The sequence below is a fragment of the Diadema antillarum genome, unplaced genomic scaffold (genome assembly GCF_040938485.1).
Source record: "Diadema antillarum isolate AM-2024a unplaced genomic scaffold, OU_Dant_1.0 scf00000075, whole genome shotgun sequence".
NCBI lineage: Eukaryota > Metazoa > Echinodermata > Echinoidea > Diadematoida > Diadematidae > Diadema > Diadema antillarum.
The window spans coordinates 4,088,473-4,109,867 of record NW_027270964.1 but is presented as its reverse complement, the minus strand read 5'-3'; the positions used below and the strand labels follow the sequence as shown (position 1 = coordinate 4,109,867).

The window sequence follows — 21,395 nt, the reverse complement described above, 5'->3', positions numbered from 1 at the left end:
GCATAATGTTGGTAGACAACACCTCCATCAGGGGTGTCATATACAGCAGGGTGCAGTACTAAGTACATGTAACTGGACTGGACTCCTTATAATCTCACTGACTTACAGGTCTTCAATCAAACCTTTGTTCACGCCATACAATAAGACCCATTGTAAGCTGATTCAATAGTCTTAAGACAGTTATGGAAGCTTAGCTTAGTTCCAAGAGCATGCTCCAATTTCTTTACAGTGACTTGGCCTGAAACCAAGTGACTCATTTGATCCCTGATACATTTCTCCACAAGGGAAAACACACTACTAATACTGCAGTATCTGTTATGACTGCTTTCAGTTTGAGCAAGTTTTGGATGCAATGATCATCGAAACATTTCATACTTTAACTTTCGATGAGACAGGATATGTGCTACTTATGGCTTCCTTCATGCTATGCAGTACATATTGGAGGTACAGCAAACCAAGAATCGGGGGGGGGGGGGGGGGGGGGGAATCCACTAGCACATATAGTCCATGTGAAACTGGGAGAAATCTTTTCTTTCCATTGATAAGATTAGATTAGATTAGATTAGATTAGATTAGATTAGATTAGATTAGATTAGATTAGATTATGTGAATGATGGCTACAAGATTCAGCATAATTATATTGTACAGAACTTTCATTTGATCCGAATTACATTACTAGTACCCTATTTTAGCAACCCATATGACTTTATAGTAAGCCTACAGTGTCGTGTCATTATTACTTCCGTCAAGGAAGGAGGTTACATTTTTGTTGGTGTTGGTTCGTCTGTATGCCAAAAACTTGTGAACGGATTTAGATGAAACCGTACATGAAAAGTCAATAAAGACCCAAGGAACAGATGATTAAGTATAGGTAGTGATTGAGGATTTTTTAATGAATTTTTGAATCTTTTATATTTTATATTGTATATTGAGGAATATACAATCTGCACTCTCCGAGTGCTATTTTAGTTATTAGATGAAAATGTTCTATCCTTCATCAGTACTTCATGGTTTGTTTCTTATTTCCTGCTCTTGTTTCTTCATGTAATTCATGATGATAGAGATATGAGATACCCAAATAGAGCTACTGTAACTGGACATTGTTTACAGATAAAGTGTATTTAAAGTCTCCAGTGAACAGTGACAAAGGTGATACTGCAGCAGTCATTCTCACTGTAATGGCTGCACTTACCTCATCATAGAAGTCTAGAATGCCTTCCAAGACCTTTTTCAAGTTGCTGACTCGAATCCTCCAACTTTCCCCAGCATCTTTCTTCAAACGGCCGAACCACGAAGGAGTGAAAAAGGACGGTCCACTAAGATAAAAAGCAAACATAATTATATTTTTATAGATTTGTTTGTTGTTGTTGTAATAGTTATGCACAACGTATGTGGGTCTGAGTACAGATGAATCAAAGTTTGACCGATTAGCATGAATGTACCTGTATGTATGGTTCTTACATTTCTGAAGCACCTTTCTGATTGCAGTGTCATGCGTAGGTCAAGAAATCAGTGCATGCTACAGAAGGCAACTCAGAGCTGCATGTAGTGGAGTATGAATATTAAAATACATGGAATAAAAATCAGATGGTTGTCATTTTTAGGCATTGGCAGTGTGACTCCAAGCTAGTATGAAAGGACATGATCTAGGATCCTGTAAGATGATGACAAGGATTTGTATTTTCCATGAAATGTTACGAACAAAGATGGTGTATCACATACTGGTACAGTACTTACATTTGGCAAAGAATCTCTCCCAGCGCAACTCCATCTATAAGTTCGGCTACAGTTTCACATGGAGCAGAAGTGTGGAATGTTTGAACCTAAGAAGAGCAAGAGGAATTCATGAGATCAAAAGTTGGTACTAACTCAGCATGTGTTACAGCATATCAAAACAAACATCCCAGGCAATCATTCATAAAAGACAGAGGCAGGTTCATATCATTCCTGTTGTTATTTGCTAAGTATAAATGGAAACGATCTTTCAAAATATGACATAGAGGTTTACCAATATGACTTGCACATGAAATTTGTTTTGTGTTTAAATTTGATTATTTACAGACCATTGGGGTGGCAATGACATTAAGAGGCAGTCAACTGCTTTTGCTGCACTTGTACATCTGTGCTTCTACACAATACAATTTATCAATGAATACATGTAGTAGCTGAATAAAGTTCAAGAATCTTGAACATTAGTTACAGATAAGTTGATGATTGCAGTAAGTACTCCTACTTATAGCAGAGATAGCACAAGGGGGGGGGGGGGGGAATAGGCAATCTGTTGGTCTTTACCCTAATACTTATTGACTGACACACTCAGACTCAACAAAATCAAAAGGCAATCTGTTCACTTGAATGAGAGATTGGCAAGTTTTTCGGCACAGAAGTGAATTTCCATAATGCCCTCAAGACAAACAGAAATAAGTAACACCCCAAAAATACCATTTAGTAAGCAAATGAAATGTAACTCAAATCAAAGAGGTGTGACTCCCACCTCCCTGCTCATATTAAACCACATCTACAAGCTGTATACACACAAGAGAAATTTTTAATATTCTGTGATGATAGGCACGCAGCATTTCTTACTTGCTACAAGCTGTATGGTAGTACATTGTATGTGTAAAATGTATAGACTGGGTTCATCAGTGACAGCATAGGAAGACAATACTTACAATGTACCTACACACTTAAAGTAGGTACTGCATACACAATGTCAGCCACAGCTCAAAATGGTTTTACCTTTGGTACATGTACACATGGTTGAACTCAAATCCATGGCATAAATTCAGCCCACGGACTAAAACTAAAACCCATAATGCGTCATATGTAGGCATACATCTCACACATGTACAGTATGTGTTCACTATAAGGGCAAGTCAAAGATAAGGTCCCCTCAGAAGGCAAAATTTCATTTTTGCTCAATATTGACATATTTGGTATCATTTTGAAGCTTATGAGTTGAAGTTTTGATTTCCATGGAGGAAAAAATGATACTATGTAAATTTGTGCAAATTTCAAGGGCTTCATTTGCATAAATGTAAAACACAGCGTTACGTATGGGACATTTATAAAAAATCATATTTATTCAAAGGAAAGGAAATGATATTTGATTAATATGTGGACATAAGAAGTTCATCAAATAGTTTAACTTGGTATGAAAATTTAGGGATTATGCAAATGATTATGCAAATTAGCTTGTGTCCTATCATGAGATGTCCCATACGTAACAAAATGAGGTCATTTTTTTAGTTTTTTTCTGAAATTGCTAAGGTTTTTTGAATGCCCTTTTGGAAAGTTCTAATTTATTGTTTAGAGAAATTAAATACCATAGAAAAAAGAAAAAACAGTAAAAGAAGTATTTTTATTAGGCATTGAAATAATGTTACGTATGGGACAAATGCGTTATGTATGGGACATCCTCATATATATTGCATGTGAATGCATGTAGCTAGCTGGGAAGGTCTCTCAGTACACAAATGGTCAATCATCCTGAAGAAAGCATCCCAACTTTGTAGCTACTTTTTGAGTTATAGACACTTGAAACAATACATGTACTTGACTGAACAATTTTCAGAAAGGGGGAGGGGAAGATGGCAAAATACACAATGAAAATCAGCATTAAAGGGATGGTATAGTTTTTGTAGAAATAGGGATTCAGTTTTCAACATTTTATGAGATAGCTGGAAACCAATAATATGAATTACTAAAGAGCATACAATTCTAAGACTAGAGGAATTCAAAGTTAATTTGATGGAGATCCAATCTGAAACGGTTGTGATATCAAAAAAAAATAAATAAAAGTATTTTTTTTTTGAAAGTGATACACAAATTGTCCTTATTCAGTTTTCAATAGTTTCTAGCCACAACAAAATTCATGGGTATACATACTGAGGTGTGACTCAAATCAATGACCTGACTGCTAGAAAGACATCATACATCTACTCGATTACTGGAATTTCACGCAGCAGGTATTGCTTATCTATTAAAATTAATATTTCTTGTGTCAAGTTGTTTTTTATTGAAACTAAATGGCAAACTGCTCTTCATCAATGGAAGTAAACACTTTAAACTATTCAATTTTTTAGTGGTAACTATCCTGATAGAAATAGGGCATACATACTCAGGTTGGTCATAAAAAATATAGAATATGATTGAATATGATTATGATGGTATATATTTGGGGGATATTGTTCCCTTGACAATCTGGATCAGTATTTGAGTAATTTCAACTGATTCCACCTCATGCAAAAAATTTGTTTATGGGTATTTTGCAAAATTATTTTGCAAAATACCCATAAACATGGTTCTCCACACACTAAACGAATGGGGTAAAAAAGGCATGCATACTCAGGTTGGTCATAAAAATATAAAAATATGATTGAATATGACTATGATGGTGAATATTTGGGGAATATTGTTTCCTTGACAATCTGGATCAGTATTTGAGTAGTTTCAACTGATTTTACTTCAATAATTATGCAAAATACCCATAAACATGGTTCTCCACACACTAAATGAATGGGGGACAAAGTGTCCCATACGTAATTGTCCCATACGTATGTAACACGTCATGTCTGTCTTTAATTAGAACCTGTAATTAGAGCTTTTTGCCTAATGACATGAAACTTACCTGTGATAATCTTGAATGTTGTGACTTTCATCACAGTGAGTTACAAGTTGTAGAATGAAATACTTTCAGAGAGTTTTGAGGTTGAAAAAAATGTTCAATAAACCAAAATTTTTCTGGTCCCATACGTAACGGCACATATTTTCTCTTCTAGAATATAATTGTGAAGGTCATTTCTTACATGATTATACTTTTCCTAGATATCAATCACCATGATAAAGTTCAATATGATCAAAGGCCATTAACACTATTTTTCAGGTCATAAAAGTCTCTGAATGTCCCATATGTAACGCGCGTGTTATCTTGGACTTGCCCATAAATAGATGTTAACATGTATACCGCGTATTGGATATGTGCCAAACTAATCTACATGATCGAAAGTCGATGGACTAGATTTAAACGACATTATGTACATAATTGTGCATTTCTATTTCCAGCCCTTAAAGTGCTCACCCCAGTTGACCTCAACACTGGGAGATGTGAGGAAGCAAATGACAAGAAGTACAGTGTATCATTCAAATCATTCTTGTACATACGAACAGTTTATTGAAGAGCCAGGGATTACCACAACAAGAGAGTTCCTTCCATCAATGCATAAAGTAAGCTTTCTCTATCATTACAAAAGCATGTCAAACGACTAGAGCAAATAACTAGAAGGCACTGGTAAGGTTCATGTCAACAATCAACTACCAGCATAGATATGAGCACAATTGTATAGTGATATGTACAGTTGGATGTAGTAGCATTGTCACAAATGTACACACTAGTAGTTATGTACACGTACATGTATGATGTACTGTATGCCGGGCTGTTTTAATGTGTATGTACACAGGTGGACCAGATTAATGGAGAACATTCTATGTGGTATAGATATAGTACATACAGGCTGACCAGATCAGTGGAGAATTTTCTAGGTGGTATACAATGTAACTACACAGTACATGCATGTAAGAGGAAATACATTATAACTCACTCAATTTAGAATGAGTTCACCCTTTCCAGAATTTTCTGGGAAGTGCTTACATATTTGGCTGAGTGAGGCACTGTCCCTGTAGCCCAATGTGATTGGTAGTTATTCTTGGTAATGATGTTTTGTACATAGTTAGGCAGTGAGTCATCCAGGTTTCCTGGAACTTGGACTGGCTAGTAGGTTGGAGAGAGTTATAGAATGTGCTAGAAGGGGGTGAATGGATAGTATATAAGCCAGAGAAATTCTGCAGTAGGCAGAGTACCCAACACCTCTGCTCTGAGAGTTACGTCACTTCTGGCTCTGAAGCGACTTGTTATAGTCAGTCCTGTGTTACCTGCTGACCTGTTATGTTTGTGGAGATACTTGGCCTGGGAGACATTTTGCTTGCAGAGAATTAATGTGCCTTCATTGGACTCCATATTTTAATGTCAATGGACATTGCTACGGAAAAGCTGTGACGGGCTGGATTCCTAGCCGGACAATATTACGTGAATCATCATTCAACGCATCAACTGGATGTAGTCGTCACAACATTTGGACTCTGCACGTTTCGCCGTGGACGTATATCGTGGATTTTACCCCGGATCTATACCGTGGACTATCGTAACCTGTGCCTCTGGAGTTACGTCAGAGGAATCATTCATCGGTGCATCGCTGATCATTCGTTTGTGCATCGAGCATCGTATTTGCACATTTCCAGGGATATTACGTGTAATGCGTACGTAAGTGATTCCATTACTGACTTATATTTGTTTCTATTGATCATTATTGTACTGATGTGAAACCGATTACCAGTCTGTACCTACAATATCACTGTTAATAAACCGCCTGAACATCAGTTGATTGTTTCTTTTGTGCGATCATTCTCGGAGTGATTTTGGTCGTAACAAAATTGGGGGCTTGTGTCCGAGAAGTGAATTTAAGCCAAAACTTAGAATTTGGAACGTTCCGGAATCCAGAATATTGGTACAGACAAAATACCGGTTGACTTGGTTGTTGAATTGCATATTGTGTGTATTACAGTGTGACAATGTCAATCAGTACAATGGACGTTCAGGCATTTGTTCAGAGGACAGATTTGTCCCTCAAAGATTTGCAAAGGTTACGCAAATGTGATTTGACTGCTATTGCACAGCATTTGAATGTTGATGTTCCACAAGGTGCAAGAAAGGCAGAGATTCTTGACTTAGTAGCTGGTCACATGGAACTCAAAGAAGAAATCAACATTCCAGATCAAGCTCAAATTTCAGATCAAACACGGCTTGAGCTTGCTAAATTGGAAATGAAGGAGAGAGAAAGGGCAAGGGAATTAGAACTGGAGAAAGAGAAGATGAGATTAGAAATGGAAAGAGAGAGGGAAAGAGAACAAAGAGAAATGGAAATGAAGAAATTCGAAATGGAGCAGCAAATGAAATTGCGTGAGATGGAATTGACTCATGCACACACTGTTGGAAATCGTGAAAGGGCTCCCTCTGAATTTGATTTGGCCAAGAACATTCGATTGGTGCCAAAGTTTGAAGAAAACAGAGTTGATGCATATTTTGTGTCATTTGAGAAGGTGGCTAACAGTTTGAACTGGCCACAGGAATTTTGGCCCTTGCTCCTTCAAAGTGTGTTTGTCGGCAAAGCAGCCGATGTGTACTCATCTCTCTCTGAAGAGCAATCACGTGACTATGCTACAGTCAAGAAGGCAGTGTTGAATGCTTATGAGTTGGTGCCAGAGGCGTACAGACACAAGTTCAGAAATTCGTACCGCAAACCAGGCCAGACACATGTTGAGTTTGCTCGTGAAAAAGAAATGATGTTTGATAGGTGGTACAGATCCCTGAAAGTGGATCAGGATTTTGATAACCTACGTGAGGTTGTTCTTTTGGAAGAATTCAAAAAGAGTGTTGCTTTCAGTGTGAGGTCACATTTGGATGATCACAAAGTGACAAGTTTGCATAAAGCAGCCTTGATGGCTGATGAGTATGAGCTGACCCACAGAAATGACAACAGACCACCTTTCAGGAATTTCTCTGGAAATAAGAGAGACAAAAATCAGTCGAGCAATCCAAAGAATGCTGGTCCTGAAAAAGGCCCGAGTTCTGAAACTTCATCGGCACCAAAGCCTCAATCTGACAAAGGGTCCAGTACAAGTGCAAATGTCATCAAATGTTTTCACTGTAACAAAGCAGGGCATGTAAAGTCACAATGTTGGAAGTTGCAAAACAAAACAAAGAAGGACTTGGGATTTGTCATGTCAAAAAGTGTCCTACCCGAAAACAGTGTCTCGTTCAGTGAAACACAGGCCATTGAAAGTCAATCTCCCAAATTCAAAGATAGGATGAAGCAGGTGGATGAGAGCTATCGTAGCTTTTTGTTTGATGGTGAGGTGACCCCATGTACTTCTGGTGAGGCAGGTAAACCAGTAGTCATCCTGCGGGATACGGGGGCCTCTCAGTCGTTGATGGTGAATGGTGGTATGACTTTTCCACCAGATAGTGCAGTGAATGCAAAAGTCTTGATTCAGACTGTTGATGGCAGTTATATGTCAGTGCCACTGTATAGAGTGGATTTGAAGTGTGACCTAGTTTCTGGTCCTGTTACTGTTGGAGTTGTTCCTGAGTTGCCCATGGCAGGGATTGATTTCCTGTTGGGGAATGACTTGGCTGGGGACAAGGTGGTTGCGTCTCCAGTTGTTTCGGAGAAACCAGTGGTGGTTGCTGAAACTGAGCAGTTGCAGGAGGAATTTCCTGGGATTTTCCCAGATTGTGTTGTGACTAGGTCTCAGGCTCGTAGAGCTGTTCAAGATGATGCGGATTCTGTTGATGTGGAGGAGAATTCCGGTGTTTGGTTGGCAGAAACCTTTTTCAAGGATTTGAATGATGGGGTTGCTGTATTAGGCTCCGAGGCTAACAGTGATGGGCTGTTTAGCAAGTCTTCCTTGGTTGAAGCACAGCAGGCAGACTCTGAGTTGAAAGGCTTGTCTCAGACGGCGTGTTCTGAGGCTGAGGCTGAAAAGGTCCCTGAGTGCTATTATGTCAAAGATGGCATTTTGATGAGGAAGTGGAGACCTCCCCATAGGCCAGCTGATGAGGATTGGACGGTGGTCCGTCAAGTTGTTGTCCCTCCTAGTTACCGCGGTGAGATCTTGAGGATTGCTCACGAGTTACCTGTTGGCGGCCATTTAGGCGTCAGAAAGACAAAGGATCGGATCATGAGGCATTTTTATTGGCCGGGGTTGAATGTGGATGTGGCTGAGTTTTGCAAGACTTGTCACACATGTCAGGTGGCTGGTAAACCACAGCATTCAGTGAAACCGGCGCCATTGATTCCGATTCCTGCGTTTGAAGAACCATTCAGTCGGGTTTTAGTCGACTGTGTTGGACCTTTGCCTAGGACTAGGTCGGGTCACAAGTACCTCTTGACAATCATGGATATGTCTACACGGTTCCCAGAGGCTATCCCATTGAGAAATATCACTGCTAAGACTGTGGTAGATGCTCTAGTGCAGTTTTTCACTAGGTATGGGTTGCCCAAGGAAGTGCAGTCTGACCAAGGGTCAAATTTCATGTCAGGCATATTTCAAGGGTTGATGTATCGTTTGGGTGTGAAGCAGCTGAAGTCGTCAGCTTATCATCCCCAGTCCCAAGGTGCGTTGGAGCGCTACCACCAGACCCTAAAGACAATGATTAGGGCATTTTGTGAGGAGTATCCCGAGGATTGGGATAAGGGCATCCCTTTCCTGCTGTTTGCAACGAGGGACTCCCCAAATGAGTCGACGGGTTTCAGCCCATTTGAGTTGGTGTACGGTCATGAAGTTAGGGGCCCACTGAAGCTCATCAAAGAGAAATTCATGACTGAGGATGATGAGGTCCACCTACTTGACTATGTGTCAAAGTTTCGTGAAAGGCTTTCAAAGGCTTGTGAGGTAGCTAGGGAACACTTGAAAGTGTCACAAGACTCTATGAAGAGAAAGGCAGACAAAAATGCCAAAGCCCGAACTTTCAACCCAGGTGACAAAGTTCTTGTACTGCTGCCCATACAAGGTGAACCACTGAAAGCCAAGTTCAGTGGCCCGTACTATGTCAAAAAGAAACTCAATGATGTGAACTATGTGATCAGTACACCAGACAGAGGCGAAGAACAGAAAATGTGTCATGTCAACATGCTGAAAGAGTGCTATGACAGAAAGTCAGTTGGTGTGACATAGGTAGTGGATAGCACAGTAGAAGTTAAGGGTGAAAAGTTTTCACCTCAAATCACACATAATGTTCAGTTTATCCATTACTGATGTATGCAATTTGAGTTTGACGTGATTGTATAAGCTCCGTGAATCCAAGCAATATCATTATAAATGGTATCCATGAAAAGAGAACATGGAATTAATACAGCTATCCAAAAGGCATGTGATAGTATGTGATTATTGTAGCTTAACCTGGATTTTACCTCACATTCATTATAAATAATAATGAGAAATTGTGAAGGTAAAAGAAACCCTTGCTACGGCAAGGCTTTCTTTTTCCCATGGGGGATGGTGTCACAAATGTACACACTAGTAGTTATGTACACGTACATGTATGATGTACTGTATGCCGGGCTGTTTTAATGTGTATGTACACAGGTGGACCAGATTAATGGAGAACATTCTATGTGGTATAGATATAGTACATACAGGCTGACCAGATCAGTGGAGAATTTTCTAGGTGGTATACAATGTAACTACACAGTACATGCATGTAAGAGGAAATACATTATAACTCACTCAATTTAGAATGAGTTCACCCTTTCCAGAATTTTCTGGGAAGTGCTTACATATTTGGCTGAGTGAGGCACTGTCCCTGTAGCCCAATGTGATTGGTAGTTATTCTTGGTAATGATGTTTTGTACATAGTTAGGCAGTGAGTCATCCAGGTTTCCTGGAACTTGGACTGGCTAGTAGGTTGGAGAGAGTTATAGAATGTGCTAGAAGGGGGTGAATGGATAGTATATAAGCCAGAGAAATTCTGCAGTAGGCAGAGTACCCAACACCTCTGCTCTGAGAGTTACGTCACTTCTGGCTCTGAAGCGACTTGTTATAGTCAGTCCTGTGTTACCTGCTGACCTGTTATGTTTGTGGAGATACTTGGCCTGGGAGACATTTTGCTTGCAGAGAATTAATGTGCCTTCATTGGACTCCATATTTTAATGTCAATGGACATTGCTACGGAAAAGCTGTGACGGGCTGGATTCCTAGCCGGACAATATTACGTGAATCATCATTCAACGCATCAACTGGATGTAGTCGTCACAACATTTGGACTCTGCACGTTTCGCCGTGGACGTATATCGTGGATTTTACCCCGGATCTATACCGTGGACTATCGTAACCTGTGCCTCTGGAGTTACGTCAGAGGAATCATTCATCGGTGCATCGCTGATCATTCGTTTGTGCATCGAGCATCGTATTTGCACATTTCCAGGGATATTACGTGTAATGCGTACGTAAGTGATTCCATTACTGACTTATATTTGTTTCTATTGATCATTATTGTACTGATGTGAAACCGATTACCAGTCTGTACCTACAATATCACTGTTAATAAACCGCCTGAACATCAGTTGATTGTTTCTTTTGTGCGATCATTCTCGGAGTGATTTTGGTCGTAACAGCATGCACAATGTAATGGTGTGTAAGAAAAGACAGTAAGCTGATGCCCACTATGGTGTCTTTGTGTTGTGTCCTCATGGTATTTTTCTTTTCTACTTTTTATACCCAAACAAAGAGAAAACTAATTCCCATGACAGTGACTTTAACAATGGACTAGTGACTTCACGCCTACCATGATCACTCTTAACTGTCGTTCAAACAAGAAAGGGAAAATGATCTACACGTACATTACCCTTCAGACTTTGCATTGGGGATATGTGACCAAACATTTGTGATGGATAGGTCTACATGATTGTAAACTTGAACTTCAGTAGTTTGCATTTGCAGACATGTCAGAAACAGCAAGCTGTAATCAGCAGGGAAAAGGGGGCTGTTTATTATTTAAAAGAGTAACACCTTGAATATCACATACTTTGTAATGTTATGAGTGACTGATAAACACTTAAATTTAAAGAAGTGTTTTTTGTTTGTTTGCTTGGTTTTTTTTTTTAATCCGGACATGCCATTTGAAATAAATTTGAGTGGAATCAGTACAATACAAATTGTATTTTAGAAATCATTTCCAAGCTGCTTGAACTTTATATATAGTTTTATTGTCAGAACACCATGTGAATTCCTCTGTGTGTGGAGTAGAAATCTGAATACAGTGACCATCATTCCAGCCAACACACTTTCTCCCACTGAAATTCATAGTACTGTACTCATACATTTATGTATCATGTGTAAATCTTATTTCATTTGACATCAATTTTGAAACAGCAGAAGCACTGTACACAACAGCTTGCTGGACGGTCATGAACAATGAAGGTAACAAATAATCAATGTGCCATAAACTGCCATGAAATACATCATGTGTCGTGAGGCAAAGTAGCTTTACATTACTCGCAGACACGACCTATAAAAAGTTAAATGGCACCCCCATGACAAGTGCATCAAGCGGCTCTATAAGTCGTGAATTGAGCGGATACAAAAATGGCCCAGAATGTGTAGTGCAAACTTGAATGACATGAGATTGATTTTGATTTTAAGCGATTTTGTGCATGCGCAGAACAGGGTGGGTTTTTTTTTTCCCCTTTGAATGTCCGCATTGCAAAAATCTAAATTCTGTAGGCCCTGCTGTTACTTAAATGCTGAGTAAGTTCAAGTATTAGATTAATTCATATACAGTGTATTTTGTAGGCCTTCCTAGATCTACACTGTAGAACTTGAAACCTGTGTACGAGTGCCAGCCAGAAGCAATGTAGCCTTTTGACCAGGCACTCTCACTGCGCGACATCATCGTGTGGCGCCCAATCGCTCTCAGTAGAAATATCGACTGGCCGCGTTTCACTTGAACCTTTTCGCCTTGTCCAAAGGCTGAAGACATGGCGACTTTCATGCATTTATCATATCGTCGATACGCAAAGTGCCACGCAAAGGTTGATTCGAAAAACGAGGGAAGGAACAGGGGGTATGGACTATGGAGACGAACTCATATTAATTAGTATTAGAGTTGTAGAAAAACGTCTTTTCAAGACCATGAGATGATGAGATCAATGAGCAAGTGCACAACGGGTATGAATTCTATAGACTGTCTACAGAATGTAGACTCCCTATGTAGGTCCCTATAATTTATAAAAGTTAGTCGACCGACCAAACGCCATGCAAACCACCCCATGTGCTAGCGACACTTTGACTTGTGTACAGTGACAGCGTCAGGGCTGTGTTATTTAAAAGTGAGCCGCTTGCTGGTAAAATAGGACATTTTTTCTTTATTTATCGTACAGAGATACCACTCTGTTGACTCAGCTCAGGGCACTCCCACAGCAGACAAACGGGGCGTTACATGTATGGTAGGTGTTCAACACACCGACCGGGTCCATATCAACTGACCGCGCTCTATAATGGCATTGCGCGTACAGAAAGAAAATGTACGCATGGGACTACGCGCAACGGAGTTCGACTCTTCACTGGGCTACGCTACCGTACCGAGTAAAATGAGGCGAAAACAAATAAGTATTCCCTCTAAATTACCGAAATTTAGCAAAATCGAATAAGATTTATCGTGTAACTACATATAACTAGGCCTACCTTTGCTGACTCATTGTTAGATGTAGAGTATCCTTTCGTAATAAATTTGACGATTTTGACCGCAAAATTGTCATTATGCCGCTCTCTCAAACTCCGCCGCTTGTACGAACGCGCACACACGTTACACATGTACATGACATATAATTATTTTGTTGCCCGCTACGACCGTACGAGTTGAAGCAGAAACGAGAAATGAATGTGAAAAAACAAACCGACTCATCTAATTTATTTCAATTACGATGAAAAGTTTCCTAATGAAAATCAATTCAAATTCATCAAACAGTCCTTCAAAAGTAATATCGAAGGATTAAAAATATATTCAAATATTATTGGAGAAAAATGACGGCTATAAAAAACAGCAGCTTGTCGAAAAAACGCATTTAAGTGCGCTTTATTCGTATTGTCAGGGTGGTCGGTGGTCGGAGTATTCTCTCCACACGTGAGTAAAATTTCAGGCAAATTGTTAGATTTTTCACGTTTCTATTGATAGAAAAACGTTAGGTGGTCGGTGTGATGAACACCCAACCATACATCATGTAGGCCTATAGTCTATAGACCTAGACCGGTCTAGACTGTGACACTGACTGTGTGAAGGAGCGCCCCGGGGTTCAAAAGACCTCTTTTATAGTTTAAGTAACACTAGAGCCTATAAATTGAGGGCCGTAAAGTGCACACTAGATTGGTAGATAGGGCTCATCAAGCAGACCTCTCATATAATTCGTAAATTATACATTACCTCAACGTACACTCAGAATCAGATGACTGTAAAAATACAACAGCATGTTTACATCAACGGCAGAACGCACAGTTCAGCAGATCTTAAATTTACTAAAACTAAGGCTAAGCTGTATGTTATTTGTCTACTAACGTACAGCTCACAACTTGAGTAGATGTCTAGCATGTTAGCTACCTGTCTACAGACACAGACTCACAGTCACAGTGTCTGGTTTACAGTGTTTGTCATCATCTAACTGCGACCAGCCCCAACACGCAGTGTGTAACTGTGTATACGGAGCGTCCCGGGGTTAGTCATCATCATGCTGACATCTGTGAAAAAATAGTCGGCCAAATAATAGTCAACGTGAATGACTGGATCATAATCATTATTTACATCGACAAAAAAAAAAAAATGCTCGTACAGAAACACGGCTTTTTCATCACATACATACCCATATAAGCAAACTATCACATAACTCATCATCTGCCATTCTAGGCATTGGGAAAGATAGGGCAGCAGACTGAAGAGTAAATTGACGACGATCCGGGAGGCGTAACAACACCAGCTTCGAAATCTACGGTACAATTCGTTTAGTTGGCTCCGACAAGTGATTCCTGTAGAATGTACACGTTATTTATGTACCGGTATGATACATCGAGCGGCCGGTAAACCGGGATATTCCGCAAGCTTTGCAGACCCCAGCCCAGTCGGAAAGGTTAGGTAGAAACGAGTATGAGCAGCATAGTACTTGATTACTTAGTACAACGGCGGCGGTAGGCCCTACATGCATACGGTACGGTAGTGGCATCAAGAGCCGCAGTTATAGTTGTAGTGTGTTTACGTGTACAGACTGTTGTGCGTGTGTTTGTGTGTATGATCTATGTGTCCTATTCTACGCTTCAATACTACTAATACGTACGGCAGCAATAAACTGTACAAGGGAGACATACATACAGTACATCTGCCGTCTTGATAATGGAAAAGTAATTTCAGTCTATTTCATATATAGATTTATTCCATGTTTCTATCAATTTCATCAAAAAATATTTAAGTTTCACTCCTTCCAAATTTTTAATATGGTTAGAACATGGGTACTTCAAACTTTAAACAGCAAGACTAGGAAATTGCAATCCTTCTTGTCAAATTGGCTTCCAAACTTTACCGATACAGCCAAAAGATGGCGACATTCAAACCAAGGCGTCTCTGAACCATTGCGAACTAAATCTTTTAGTTCGGTGGCCGAGCCCCGTCTTCAAATAAACCCTTGGATAGAAAAACTATTTTACATGTCAAACTTGCGATTGTGATTTTATTGCAAATATCCATCTTGATATAAAGATCAAACTCAAATTGCGATTAGTTTGAATGGACTGTAATTCTTTTTTTTAGTGTTCTGCAAAACTGGGCCCCGTTTCATAAAAAATTGATATGATAGCAACTCTTGCTGGGATGGCAATTGTCATGGTAACAGCAAGAATCCAGCTTCCTGATTGGCTGTTGCTATTGGAAGTTGTCATTCCAGCAAGAGTTGCTACCCTAATATCTTTTATGAAATGGGGCCCTGGTGTAAAATGTTGCACCTAACTTGGGTATTTTTGTAGTCCCAGTGACCTTGAAATCTACTTTCCTGGGAAGTGTTTCATGAAGAATCTATTGAAAAGTCAATCTTAAAAGTTAAGGTCGACTTTAAATCATGGTATGTTGTGTGCGTCTAAAATGAACGTTTTAAAGGGTTTTACATGACATACAAAATATAATGAGTGACAAGGAAAATTTTCTGTAAATTTTAACAACAATTTGAAGTGGATTCTAGAGTCTAATAAAACTGAATAGGGAAACCAATAGCATACTATTTGATTTTAAGTTGATCTTCACTTTAAGATCGACATAGATTCTTCATAAAACACCCCCTGGAAAAGAGTGATAGGATTTCCTCTCTCTAGTGATACTCCATTTTTAATTATGATGTCAAAAATGTCTGATTAAGTGCAAATTCCATGGCAACCCAAAATTTGTGATTAATTTCTCATTTCTTGACATTTACTTATAGAATCAGTCGCAACAATTTACTGTTGATGGATTTGCAATCAATTTAGTTCAAAAACTTGTAATTGTTATCAGGCGGTTTTGTTTTGTTTGTTTGTGTGTGTGTATTTTTATTTTTATCTTTATTAGGAATCAGTCACAAAGTTGCAATTGATTGGGGAAATTAATTCGAAGCAATCTCTCTCTTTATAAGACGGGGCCCTGATGTATTATGTAAAAATATGTCCGTTCAAATTCAGTGCCCTGAATCTTTACAAGTAGAACTGAAAGATTGATGGTCCATTTCCTTTTAGTACTTAGTATATGATAATATTTCTCTCCACTCTTGTACTCCTTCACGTTATAATCGCCAGATCAGTGTACTTTCTGGTTAAAAGAACAAACAAACAAACAAACAAACAAACAAACAAACAAACAACAACAAAGAACCCATCTTTATGTAACTACATATCATAAACGTCCCAAAAGGGAAAAATGAAAAGACAGAATCTTCGGAAAATATTGGTGCCCTGATTTATTTCATTTTTTTATTTTTACAAATCCAACGAACCCCCATTCTGTGGCTCGCCCTGCATTGATAATTCCAAAAACAGAAGTTATTCTTATTAAGAGGACTCTTAACTCTGACATTGCTAGATTGTTAAATCTCAGTCAGACACGTGTTGTTCACACAAAAATGTCATATAGTATCAAACTTTTATGCCTTTTGATTGTTAGTAGCCTGCTTATAAAGCATGTATCTGGTAAATCTACAGTTGTAAACATCCAATCAATACAATCGCTACAATCAATCAATCAATCAATCAATCAATCAATCGATCAATATACATATATATATCATATTATATTATATCATGATATTGTATTGTATTGTATTATATTATATTATATTACATTATATCATATTATATTATGTTATATCATATTATATTATATCATATTATATTATATCATATCATATTACATTACATACATTTGTAAATGCAGGCAGAAGAGTCAGTGACAATTGCAAATTGAAAGAATTGAAAATTTAAGACAGTCCCCTGTAGCGGGAGTCGCAGTAGAGAACCTACCTTTTAAAAAACAATAAAAACAACACAAACAAAAACAACAGAAATGATTAAACTCAACAGATTGATTAAAACTTGAGAAAAAAGTTGTAGGATAACATATGTTGCTAAAAGATAAGAAATCATCCTAAGGTGTCTCATAATTATGGCTGAAGTCTAAATTACCCATAACTTTAAAGGACAAGTCCACCTTCATATACATAAGGATTGAGAGAATGCTGCCAGCAATATTAGTCGAACACATCAGTGAAAGCTTGAGGAAAATTGGACAATCCATTCAAAAGTTACGAATATTTTAAGTATCTGCGCAGTCACTGCTGGAAGAGAAGACTACTACAGTGTGTGATGTCACATGCATATAACTATATAAGGAAAATAAGAAGAGAATTTCACAAAACTTTACTTTTTGAATAAAGTGCACAATTCTTCGACTTGCTACTGACGTATGGTAAGGGTAGTATTATTCCCCCTGCCTTCTGAAAGAGAGAAGTCGAGTGTTCTTTTGTTATGCGAGAAAAATGGAAATATGTTGAATTTTCTCTATTCTTTCTTTATATCGTTGTACTCATGTGACATCACAAGCTATAGTAGTCTTTTCATCCAGCCGTGACTGAGAAGAAACTTTAAAAAATTCATAACTTTTTAAAGGATTGTCCGATTTTGCTCAAACTCTCACTGATGTGTTCTACTGTAGTAATATTGCTGCATTCACTCAACCCACATGTCTATGAAGGTGAACTTGTCCTTTAATGAGGCATTCTCGTAATAGATCCAGATGACCACACAATATAATGCAGATATCAGTGGCGGATCGGGGGGGGGGGGGGGGGGTGGGGGGCGCAACTGGCACACACCCCCCTTTATTTTTCGTTAAAAACCAAAGAAATAACAAGAAAAAATGAAATGAAGCCCGGAAGTGGCACCAGAAATATTAGTTGCGCCCCCCTCTTTTACAGAATTCCTGGATCCGCCCCTGGATATGGTACTTACTTTCCCTTTTAGATCAGGTATAGAAATACTATGATGTCTTTCATTATTCTCACAGAGCCAATTTTGAATTAGTTGAAAAGAAGTCTTGCAAGAAAATATGAAATCAATGACATTTTCTAAACAAGTGGGAATCACTTAATATGTTGATTTTCCAGCTCATGTGGCTTTTTGTTTCTGTTTATCCTTTTATCTTTTCTTCAAAGATACCTTGCTATATGATTGAACCCAAATCACACACACTCTCAAGCATTATGAATTTGCCATATGACATTAAGTTTGTTGAATAACTCTAAAATTAAATAAAAAATGTTGTGATTTAATTATACACATTCATTGACAGCTTGTGACCTGAATCTGAAGAGTGCATAGTCATGAACATCACTGAGGAGTCCTGAACAGAAATAAACTTTGAGATGATAAACCTATATCAGACAACCAATCCCATAGCATTAACCTGTTCCATATGGGAATATGCTGGTCTGTGTATTAAGTCTGTGGGGGTTTCAGAATTTAGTATGGACGAACGGGTTAAATGTCTCTGTTGTTTTTGTGTGCAAGAAGGAATCAGGCACTTTCTTTCTTTGTTTCATCAGATATCTATGCACACAACCCTTCCACGTATCTATTTGAATCGAGTGCTTACAGTGGACAGAAGAGTTTGTTCAGCAACTTTATAAGAATCACAACCAGTTGTAATACATTTTCACTTAGCAGTGTTCTACAACCTAATTATATTCTTCTAAAAGATGTCCTCAAATTATTTTACAATAGTGAAGAGTTTAAATGAAAAACAGATAAACTACATTTTCATTCTTTTTTAATGTAAAGTCATCATCAGATAGAGAAATATTAAATCTTTTCAATGATACTGCACTCAATTCAAAAGAAATATTTTTGAAAACATATTTAAATCATCACATATATTTTGATCATTTTCTGTTTATCAGCAGCTACAGTCTCAATATCTCAATAAAAAAAAATGGACATATTTTCTCTTCCCATGTCTTTTGTAAAAATTTTAGTAAGTCATTCTGTAGAAGAAATGGCAGGTGATTTATAGAAAAAAAAAAACCTGTTAATCATAACAACCTCTTTGTAGAAAATTAAATGTTTTAGAGTTTCTTTAAAAAAGCTGTTGAAGAGTTTCATAACTGTAAAATGTCATAAGTACATGTATTTAGACATCGATGGGCTTGCTATTCATTTCACTACTGCACACACTTAGGATCCAACCGATCTATCACTGAAAAACTGTTAATTGCATTAAATACACAGATGCAGACAGAGGTAGAGGTGGACGGACATATTTATTAAAGCGTAAATGGTTTGTGGGAACAAAGTCTTTTTCACATCATTATGCAGAAATATATATTTCAACATGATTAGAGTTATGTTATTGATAAAGTATTGCTCTTCACAGTAATTATGAACAAATACATGTATATATCATTTGGTCACAATATCACATGCAGACAATGAATGTCCAACAAGCATACTAAAGTGGCTTAGTAGGCAGTCCAAGTTCCTCTTGTCTTGCAAGTGTCAAAAACATTACTGCAATATGGACGGTTCGCTCATTTTTGTTCTAAGTAAGGGGATACATGTATATTGCTTTTGTTACATGATATCAAAAATGTTGCATCCCTTTCAGAAATTATCACAAGATATAGGACTTAGCGAAGAATTACTTCACTGTATTTGTATGACTAAGCAGCTTGACATGTCATACTTCTTCCAATATGAACACACATTATTATCACTACAATAAAATTTGCATACATATTCCTCCCTGTAAATTGCTATATGTCCAGGAGGATGTGCCCATGCTAGTTGATTTGAAATACCACAAAGAATGCTATGCTTGAACTGTGCAAAAGTATTTTTATATTTTCCTATACTTTATCTTCCATCCCTGCATCCATTGATATCAGCCACAAATCACATCTGATTCAACGTGAAAGCCTTCATTACTTAAAAAGTAGTACTTTATCTCAATATCACACTTTGAAAAAACAAAAACATCAAATTTCACAGCCTGTTCACAAAATATTTGAGTCTCTAGTCTACTCTTTACCAAGTACCATTAGTTGCATAGTCAGTATAGACAAATCCACATCGTATCAGAGTTGCTCGGAAAAACACAGATGTCAAGTGGGAATTTCAGTGCAATTTGTAAAGGAGTTGAATGTGGAGACAGTGAGATAAATCCAGAAAAATCAACAAGTAAACCAGAGTGATCTTGACTCTATCCAATTCTAAGCGTAGAGTGCACTGGAGGATATCTACATGCATACAAAATACCTGATGAATACAGAAAGCCTCATTGCAAGTGTTCATCTACGTGACACTGCCAGGACAATTTGGTTTATATTGTCAGCAATCACAGAAATCAAAGCATTGAAATTTACTTCTTTTTTAACCAAATTTCAAAGTGCGTAGAATAGAAAATGTTTCATGATGAGAGCTAAAAACATCATTACAATTAATGATGCTAATAACACAGAAGAGATGAAAGTTTAACAGTGAGTCTTAACACCCATGACTGAATATCAATATCTTTTGAGTCTATCAATTGCATGTGGTGAACTTTCATGGACTCTACGCAAAATGAGAAAAAACCCAAACAATTAATACTTCATTTCATGATCAAACAAACAGCACACATAAAAGATGCTATACACTACATGTACTGTAAACATCCTTTGATATTTAGATAAGCTGCATTAATCACAGTCTGGGAGAAAATTTTCTTACATGAATGAGGTACCACTTAGAATGAAATAGCCATTCTGAAAGCTGGAAACATTTGCTGCCATTTGCTTTTGTGAAACCATCAGGACAGAACATATACCCGCAGGTCATGCATCTTCCGTTCCAGGACGTGAATACTGCTCTTGAATTGGCAAAATGGACATCATCCATGAATCACAAATTGAATGCATACAAGTTCAGTTTATGGAGTGTAAAAATACTATTACCTGGACAATTTCTGCATTTCCTAAAAATATACTGTATCTGTAGGTATGCATGTACAAAGAGATCTTTCTGATTAGATATAAATTTCTGACAAAAAAAGAATATCAAAGCATACTCTAAATTCTCTTCTTCTGTACTCCTTAAAGCTTTATAAATGATCAAATACCACATAAAACCTACTATCTCTCTTTTAGTTTGTCGGCATCAAGCTACGGCTATATACATTGTACATTACTGTAAAAGTGGACATTTTTCGCACATTTGGTGCAATTACCAGAAGCCAGCATGAAAATAAA

General features: G+C 37.9%; 1 protein-coding gene across 1 annotated transcript in view; it reads right to left on the bottom strand.

The window, feature by feature from the left end:
- LOC139717453 (protein Hook homolog 3-like) overlaps positions 1-14,721 on the bottom strand; it is a 60,660-nt gene extending 45,939 nt beyond the window's left edge. Inside the window, exons 1-3 of the mRNA XM_071628959.1 lie at positions 14,469-14,721; positions 1,738-1,823; positions 1,193-1,316 (exon numbers count right to left, since the gene is read on the bottom strand). Coding sequence (XP_071485060.1) covers positions 1,193-1,316; positions 1,738-1,823; positions 14,469-14,516 — 258 coding nt within the window. The 5' untranslated portion in view covers positions 14,517-14,721. The remainder of the gene's footprint in view (positions 1-1,192; positions 1,317-1,737; positions 1,824-14,468) is intronic.
- Positions 14,722-21,395: the final 6,674 nt, after the last annotated feature.